Source organism: Pollicipes pollicipes, unplaced genomic scaffold, assembly GCF_011947565.3.
Source record: "Pollicipes pollicipes isolate AB1234 unplaced genomic scaffold, Ppol_2.1 Scaffold_5724;HRSCAF=6776_pilon_pilon_pilon, whole genome shotgun sequence".
In the NCBI taxonomy this organism is placed as follows: domain Eukaryota; kingdom Metazoa; phylum Arthropoda; class Thecostraca; order Pollicipedomorpha; family Pollicipedidae; genus Pollicipes; species Pollicipes pollicipes.
The window spans coordinates 18,760,152-18,769,594 of record NW_023596746.1 but is presented as its reverse complement, the minus strand read 5'-3'; the positions used below and the strand labels follow the sequence as shown (position 1 = coordinate 18,769,594).

At 52.9% G+C, this 9,443-nt stretch overlaps 1 protein-coding gene across 1 annotated transcript; it reads left to right on the top strand.

The window, feature by feature from the left end:
* Positions 1–1,024: 1,024 nt before the first annotated feature.
* LOC119102767 (protein SMG8-like) lies at positions 1,025–3,674 on the top strand. The gene is made up of 5 exons (XM_037226221.1): positions 1,025–1,031; positions 1,498–1,676; positions 2,147–2,233; positions 3,385–3,525; positions 3,660–3,674. The coding sequence occupies exons 1-5, from the start codon at positions 1,025–1,027 to the stop codon at positions 3,672–3,674; spliced, it is 429 nt and encodes a 142-aa protein (XP_037082116.1).
* The last annotated feature ends 5,769 nt before the right edge of the window (positions 3,675–9,443 follow it).

Below are 9,443 nucleotides of genomic sequence, written 5' to 3'. Positions count from 1 at the left end.
ATCGTGAGGCACTGCGGCGCATGCTCCCACGGCAAAAGGCTCTACATTGCAGCACGGGTAGCTTCGAGGTACCCCATGCAGCTGGGCTCGGAAAAATGGCACAGCATGCGGGCGTTGCAGAGCGCTTCGATGGGAAGTGAATGGGAAGCAGGTGCTTGCTGCCGCGGTAGCAAAGTGAGCCCTCATTTTGACCCGCCTCCGCCTACATGTCTTTGTCAGTTGTTTGTCTCTGCGTCGTTCAGCGCCGCAGTGGTGATCCCTCAACGAAACGCATCAAGACGCGCCGTGCATGCCTGAGATGCGAGTCGGTGCTATGTGGCTGGAACTGATGTCATATCGCTACGAGCGGATATGTATTTAGTGTTCTGAGTGCTTGAATCAGCGTCGCATTATCCATGTGTCCAGGTGATCCAAACGTGTCGTCCGACTGGGTGCATTGTCTATGTGTCCAGGTGATCCATGCGTGTCGCCCGACTGGGTGATCGCGTATTGACTTGCTTAACATGGTTAATTGAAATCCACTTAATATTGCTGAGATTCGAGTCAGCATTAAGTCACGGATGGCGGCCCCACTGGCGTTACGTCACGGGTGGTGGCCCCACTGGCGTTACGTCACGGTTGGCGACCCTACCGGTGCTACGTCACGGGTGGTGGCCCCACCGGCGTTACATCGCGGATGGCGGCCCCACCGGCGCTACGTCACGGGTGGCGGCCGTACCGGCGCCACGTCACAGATGGCAGCCCCACCGGCGTTACGTCACGGGTGACGACCCTACCGACGTTACGTTACGGGTGGTGGCCCCACCGGCGTTACGTCACGGGTTACCCTACTGGCGCAGACGGTGTCATCTCTTCGCGCAGCGAAACACACGAGGTCCGCTTGTCGTCATCTATTCATGGCCCTTCCCTTTTGATGGATGTATGTAAGCTAACGCAGCGCATTCATTCCAGAAAATTTTGTGGTAGCATGCATAGGTGAAGCTATCTCTTATTCCGAAGCAGTGAAATGTGTACAGAAATCGGGATGCAGGGTTTGAAGCTTGGGTTGGTCACATCGCTGGCCCAGTCTTCTCAGCTGATGTGGTGGGGCTGGAGATGTGCTCGACCGGCTGCGATTCTGTTTTTGTTCCCGTACTGATGCCACTGTGTTTATACGATGATGAGGAAGAGGGATTGGAATAAACAAAGCCAAAAATACAAGTTTTCTCCTCCGTCTGGTCATTGTTACGACACTTACGGACAGTGACATGATAGCTGACAGCAACGAACATCGAAAAATAACAGCCATGTGTGTCGATATGTAATTGAGTGATTGTCATGGTGTGTCCGTTTTGCTATCCTTGAAACCGGCAATCTGTGCTTTCACATGACACTCGCGTCCGCGAAGCTGCGCGACCGTGTTATGCAGACAGGATATATCTGAGACTGTTGGTCGCATGGTTTTGTCATCGGCGTCCACCTACCCACTGTGACAGGGCGGGCCGCACGCTGCCGCAGACGAGCGCAGCAGCCCGCCGCCACCGGCCGTGGCGGACGCGCTCTGGGCGACGACACCGACGCCCTTGGCTGCGCCGCCGGCCACCTTCGCCGCCCTGCTCGGCCGCCACATTGGCACGGCCCGCACGCGCGGCTTTGACGACAACGTGGGCAAGCATCTGCCTGCCCCCAGCTGCGACGTGAGCGCCGCCTGTCGGTCGTCGCCGGCACTGACGGCACCGGCCGGGCCGAAGGAAGGGAGAGGGCGCCACCGGGGCGACGGCTGTGTTGTGACATCGGAGTGGGTTGGCAGAGCTTTAGTGGCAGCTCTTTGGTGTGCAACTGGGCTGGTCTGTGCAGCTGAATGCTTCATTGGACCGGCTGACGTGTGCGCAGTTTTCTTACACCAGAGCTTCCGCACCATTCTTTCTCTGTCCGAGTGTTTCAGTTACACACACAAATATTTACACTCGGTAACGAAGCGACAGCGGTGCATTGTTTGGTAGGGCACAACGCAAGCGATACGACGTTCTTACTGGGCTTGCAATTTTTAATACATGCCTTATTAAATTACGCCGACAATAAACACACCATATCGTTATTTCGTCGCCTTTTACCGTCTACCATTTGGTCGTCTGTTGGCGCGTAACCTGGCCTGGCCTGTCGCCAGCTGCCTCCTGGTGATGTCTGGTTCGCTGCATGCAGCAGACTATACGAGGAAATCATCCTGGTGCCGGACGGCTCGGCTTACAGGAAGGTGAGCCCAGCGGCACGGCTTATGGGAAGGTGAGCCGAGCGGCGCGGCTTGCAGGAAGGTAAGCCGCGCGGCGCGGGTTATAGGAAGGTGAGCCGAGCGGCACAGTTAACAGGAAGGTGAGCCGAGCGGCGCGGCTTATAGGAAGATGAGCCGAGCAGCACAGCCCATAGAAAGGTGAGCCGACCGGCACGGCTTGCAGGAAGGTGAGCTGAGCGGCATAACTTGCAAGAAGGCGAGCCGAGCGGCGCGGCTTATAGGAAGGTGAGCCGAGCGGCACAGCTTGCAGGAAGGTGAGCCGAGCAGCGCGGCTTATAGGAAGGTGAGCCGAGCGTGGAGGCTTACAGGAAGGTGAGCCGAGCGGCACGGTTTAAAAGAAGGTGAGCTGAGCGGCGCGGCTAAGTACTGAGCGCGGCAAGGCTGTGCGTCGCGTGCGTCTGGCCTGTCGCGCGCGTCCGGCCTGTCGCGTGCGTCTGACTCGCCGTGCAGTGTAGGTCGATAAGATGAGATCGGGCAGCATGTAATGCCGCCGGTGGCGTGTCCGCTACACGGCCCGTGCCCTTCGGCTACCCACCAATGGCAGTACCATTCAAATCAATCTGCTTGCGTGCGCATATTCCAACTCAGTAGGCAATAACTGACTGCTCTGGTATGAATCTGACCCTATGTGACCATTTACTCCAGTCCCCGACGGCTGCCCTTGTGCCTGGATCTGGTATGACCCTGACGCCACGTCTGACTGTCTGTGTCTGACGAACCTCTGACGAGTCTACGGCCGGCGCTGGACTCTGACACCATGTCTGTCTATCCACCAGCCGCTGACGAGTCTGCGGTCGGCGCTGGACTCTGACGCCATGTCTGTCTATCCAACAGCCGCTGACGAGTCTGCGGTCGGCGCTGGACTCTGACGCCATGTCTGTCTATCCACCAGCCGCTGACGAGTCTGCGGCACTCTGACACCATGTCTGTCTATCCACGAGCCTCTGACGAGCCTGCGGTCGGCGCTGGACTCTGACACCATATCTGTCTATCCACCAGCCGCTGACGAGTCTGCGGTCGGCGCTGGACTCTGACGCCATGTCTGTCTATCCACCAGCCTCTGACGAGTCTGCGGTCGGTGCTGGCCTCTGACGCCATGTCTGTCTATCCACCAGCCGCTGACGAGTCTGCGGTCGGCGCTGGACTCTGACGCGCGCTTCTCGGAGGCGCGCTGCGCCAAGGTACTGCCGATCGCTCTAGCCGCCTACCAGGAGGGGCTGCCGGCCCGCTACTCCCAGGAGTACCACACCACCAAGGTCAGTGGCGATCAGCAGGGCGCTGCCGGTAGGGCCGCGTGTCGCCGTCGCGTGGCGCAAGAGCACGCAAGACGCGGTGCCCGGCGCGCGCGGTCTGACCGCAACACCCGGCCTGTTGTCGCAGTGTGCGTCAGGTACTGGAGCTGTAAGCGGCTGAAATCGTGAACATTTTGCTGAGGTGTGGTCTCTCCTGAAAGCCTCAGTGCGTAGTGCTGATGAGGCCCGGCGCGCCGGCGCGTATTACCGCGGAGGGTCGAGCGCCCATGTCTGGGGAAGGCAGAGTGCAGCCGGGTGGCGGGCGTTTTCGTGGAAGGGATTAACGTTGGTGGGTTGAGAGAGTTGCCGGGCGGTGGCTGCTGGGCTCGGCCACGATGCCCGCGGCAGTCACGTGACTGGGCGGGTTAGCCGCCTCAGGGCTGGTCCGGGGACCGTCCAGCGAGCCCGGCCGGCTGGACATGTCCCGTGCACCGTGGTGTGAGGGTCTCGCCAGAGCCGGCGTGTACTCCGGCTGTGAGGGCAGCATTGCATCGCATTACAGGTATATATCTTTCACACGACGAGCCGGAAAGTTTTGATCTCGCATCGGACTCCTCGGTTTCAGTGGTCACTGATCTGCGTTAGCCTGTGGCTTTGGGAAAGCCGCGAATTCGGACGTCATATGAGTCCTTTGATTGGTTAGCGGATTTCATGTCACAGAATTAGACCCCGGTTGCCATGGCAGTAAACCCCAGATTCTGCACTGTGGTAGTGGGTTCAAGGGTCCCTGGTCCTGGTCTGGCCTGGTCTGGTCACCCTGGTCTGTGTTGCGCGATATTATCGGATCCTGCGATGGAAAAGAGATGGTTGCAAGCGGGTTTACACCTGTAACTTAAAATCTCACATTGACAAGCGCTAATTACGCGTAAATGTGGCTATTAAGTACGGATGGTTTTCATGCAAAAGGCTATTATTTTTTGACTGCTGACTTGGCGCGGCAAGACAAATCACCGTGATGTCAACAAGACCTGCACATGAAACAGGGACCACGACGTGAAGAGTGGTCAGGAAACAGAAATGAACAGGAAAATGAGTCAAATATTATGCTTCCAATATCGGTTACCGTGTGCTGATGTGTGCCGTATTGAAACACTGAGGCGAATGCAGATTATTATTTGCGGTATCGACGCCGAGTGTGTGGTTCCGACACGAGTTTAGGTGTGTAAACACATGACATGCAAGCATGCCAATGCAATTCAAGTTCATACGCTTGTTTGCAAAGTTGCTGGTACATGCAAAACGCATTGAACTGTTATTATTGCAGTTACTATACAATGTTCTCTTTGAATGAAACTAAGTTCAGAGCATTGGTATCTGAACGCCGCATAACGTAAGCTCATCAAGTGAATATGTAATGGTTTCGAACAATGCTTCCAGTTAGATACTAGTTCTTGTCGGTACCTTTGACTTTATGCTGCATCTTGATTGCTGCTGGATCCGGATTATATTTGAAGGCTAGCTCTGGGTTCTTGTGGAATCTGGGGCAATATTATTGGCCTAACCTTCGCGATTAATGGATAAAAAACAAGCTGGCTCTTGGCTCTTGCTGGACCCCTCGGCATACTTCAGGCCGTGGTCTGAATTTTTATCGGATCTGTTGAATTACGCCAACAGCAGTGTGATCAGCGAGTATAGAGCAATACGACCAGAACCGGATGGACGACCTTCTGTGACGCATGGACACCCGGAGCTCGGCCCGTGGCCGCCGACGGGTGTGGCGGCTCCGGAATTGTCACGCCGTTTATGAGTGAGACGACGCCCATCTGGGAGCACAAAGCAAGGCACGCCCGGTGAACATCTCTGTGGTTTATGATTTTCAGTACATTTTCAGTATATTGTTACCAAGATAACTTCAGTGGCGTTCAGTCGTATTTCATATTCTACCACGTCCTATGACATCTAAAACCCAACCGCAATGATGCTTGACACCAGACAGTTCACAGATCACTGACACAGTAATATTTACCATAGCACTTCCCTAAATAACATCCAGGGGACATCATCTCATTATCATATATCATTATCATATATCATCACTCATATTTGAGTCATCCCTTAAAAGCAGACGTCGGCCGGTGCCCGATGATACACCTACTTTGGTATATTATCCCAAACCTTCCCGTAGATAAGACAGTAGTATTAGCCTTATTCCTCGGAGAAAACCAGGAAGATGGATATATGGTTGGATATGACCCAACTATATCTTCATTCTCCTGGTTTTTCTTCGAGGAAAAAGGCTAGTACTACTGTCTTATGTATGTCAATAATGTTCCTCGCTAATGCACTGAACAAATAACAAACCTTACCTTTATAATTTTGATTTCCTCTGTCATAGAACAGCATCACATCACTGTGTCGGATAAACTGTCAAAACAAAATGAGCACTTCAAATAAAAAGTGAACAGCATGGAGAGCGAGAGCTTGGCTCCAGCTATTCTTGCCAGTTCTCTTCTTCTCTCAGGTTGTCCGATTTTTTACGGTTTAAATCAGCTTGATATCTTTTATAACGCCGGTATTTCGCGCGCTACCAACCGAGGTAAAAACAGCGTTAAGTATCAGCTTTTTCCCCGATGCCGCGGGGTTAATCACTACGGCAACCGGGGTTTCACGGGGTTTAAAGCTGTGACGACACCAAGTCCTCTGACCAATCACAGGCTTAAATTGACGTCCGAATTGGCAGCAGGGGTTTGGAAACAGCAACGCTTTTTTGTAATGCTTTAGATACCGGAGGGCACCCCCTGGTTGAGTAGATCACACATGTAGGTAGTGGCTCATTTGGGGTTTCAGGCCGTTTTCTTGCGTTGTCTTATAACAATGTTGAAAGTTGCTATGTTCCAGATGCGCTTTGGTAGGAGCACTGAACTTGCCGTAAACACTGGTCTCTGTTTATTGTCTCTTCATCTTTCGATTGCGATTGATCTAATTAAGAATCTGTGACTGAAAATGTGACTGAAAAACTCAGGCATGACTTCGGAAAGGGATTCGGACTGTTGGGAAATCGTGTTATGTAGAAATATGTGAAGGATCGCATCATGCTCTTACTGATTCATGTCTTATCCTATTTTGCGAGGGGCTTTCCATTATACTGAAATAGTTCTGCGAAGTCTTGGGGTCAAAGTGGGCAAAAGGTAATGCCTAATGACGGCAGAGTTTTAGTTACTGGGTCACAACTGAAGACAAAGCGCAAAGGTAGCTATGTTGCGGGTGCTTAGGATTAGTTCGAGCTGGCTGCTTCCTCTCCGGTTCTTCAAAGAAACGTTCTGTGAGCTTTTAAGTAGTCACAAAAAGAAAGTCTTTGGTAGGGGCAATTAATCTGTTCGAACCTCCTCTGCAGCACAGCGTCGCCAAAAAATCCTTTCCGAACAACCCCTTCTAGGTGATGTAGGAGACCTTTGTGCTAGAGTGTTAACCGTTTCCCATAGTTCTTCGGGGCAGCTGATTGTCTTGGCGCACCAAAGCTGGGAGTGCCGGCGAAGAGCCTGCTTGTTCCCGTAGTTTGCATATGGCACAGCATTAGCAGAACAAGGAATGGCGTGAGTAGTTATGATGCATGCGAAGACAAGCTGCACCATATGGGAACTTGGGCTGCTGCAGAGCTGTGTGAGGTGGCGGCTTCGTGTTCGCTGTTGTGCAGGGATGAGGGTCCATCTATTCCGCTGCGGGCGCCGCTAGCCATTAACCTGAAGTTTTTAATGGCGCTGTTCTTAGGGTGTTTCGGGGCCACAAATTAAAAAGTGCATGCGAACGTCAGAGCGGCTTACTGTGTAAATGTAGTTAGGCATTTCTTTTTTAAAGACCCTTAATCCTTGCATACTACAAAATTATATTTGGTCCGGAAGTTATGGTTGCATCAAAGTATAAGGTGCACAGTGATGCATAGCCAAAATACATGCATTCATATATGTATCATGCATAAGGAGTGCACGCCATGAATGTGCTCATTACCTTGACGAAGCAGCTCTGGGTGTATCAGTGTTCAATAAGGATCTAGAGCAGTTACGTATGATTTGGAGACCCTAGAATGCCAGGTGAGCGGTGTCCCACTGGGCTACACTCCTCATCATACCATGTGTCACTCGTTCAAGGACTGGCAGTGTGCTGGGCTGTCCCATGGGCGCCCGTAATGGCCCAGAGGCGCCGGTTTAAGCGGAACTTGTACACTGGCGCAAGCAATGTAACGCACACTGTCCGACCGCCAAAAGAAGTGGCTGGACTGGCGAGAACAGGCCGGTCACGCCAGGCACCATGGAGGTATTTCATCCGCCAGCGTGGCGTGAGCGCGTCGTCTTCAACTGGCGGCGGGCGGTTCGAAACGCGCCCTCAGCCGTCGTGCATTGAGGAGAATGTAATCAGCGAGTTTCTTTTCAGTTACAGTTGCAGTCCGCCCTTCAATTGAAACGGCATCAGACGGAATGTAGCTTACCGTGTGTGGCGTAAAACACGTGCTGATATTGGCCGACCAGAATGTACCTCACGCGACCAGCAGGATCGTCGCCATCGGAGGCTGCGGGCCACTAGTAAATACGGCGGTCGTCACAGATATGCCGGCAGCAATCCCTGCAAGACGAATCCCATCGCTTGATATTTGCGCGAACAGCACCTCAGTGGCGACAACAAACTGTACTGGATGTTTGCAACAAAAGAGACGCCAGACAAAACATTCCATTCAACAGACCACAGCCTCGGTCTCATGCGAGCGATGGTCCTTCAGGATTTCGCACGTACTATGAAGTTATCACATTTGAAGGGTTTCGTTGAAAATTATTGAAACTTGACATTTAACTAACAAATCGAATAGTATATCCATATATATATATATATATATATATATATATATATATATATATACACATACGTATACACGTGTGTGTGGGCGTGGGTGTTGGTGCGGGTGTTGGTGTGGGTGTGGGTGTATTTGTTTCCATAGCATCCATGAAACAGAACGCGTGCTTTTTCATCACTTTCAGCAGTCTACCATACTCCGAATTACCTAGACTCCGCATTGCATCAGACAGTCTGGCGGTAGGCTTGGAAACGGAGCATTACCAGGAAATGGAGACACGTGGAGGCTTGCATGATTGCATGCTCTTATGCAACTTCGTCACATTATTATTACGTAATCCTATCCGTTGTGACAGATTTCACTCCCAGCGTGCCAAAATGACTCGTGGGAGCCTTGAACTGCTGGCACAGCTCCATGGCTTGTGGGAGTCGTAACTGCTGGCACAGCTCCATGGCTTGTGGGAGTCTTAACTGCTGGCACAGCTCCATGGCTCGTGGGAGCCTTGAACTGCTGGCACAGCTACATGGTCCGCAGACGAAGGCTTCAATCGCGGTAACAGTCTTATATGCGAGGTTTGTGCGTACCGATGTACCCTACATACGTATAGTGCACGGCTCAGGGTCGTGGGAGTGAACGCGAGGGCAGGTCAGGTCTGGCGTCTGAGGCGTCTGCCTCTTTGTTAGCCTGGTAAAGCAGCTTGCCTAAACTGTGTCGGCCAGTTTCAGGTGTGACCGCGCTTGCCTGTCCAGACCGGCTTCTTATTTCCGCTAGCGGTTCGTGTGGGGCTGATAACCGTCAGTCCAGGCGTTTGCCGTATTTTCGCCCACGGTCGGTTCGTGTGGGGCTGGTAACCGTCAGTCCAAGCGTTTGCCGTATTTTCGCCCACGGTCGGTTCGTGTAGGGCTGATAACCGTCAGTCCAGGCGTTTGCCGTATTTTCGCCCACGGTTCATGAGGATGGGGGGGGGGGGGGGGGGGAGGCGACGCACGAGATGAGTGGGTCGAATGGAACCGACGCCGGTTGTACCCGCACCGTCGTCTGCCAAGTGCGGCCTCATTAAGCGCATCCGTCGTGATTTTATTGAAACCCTGCCACGAAA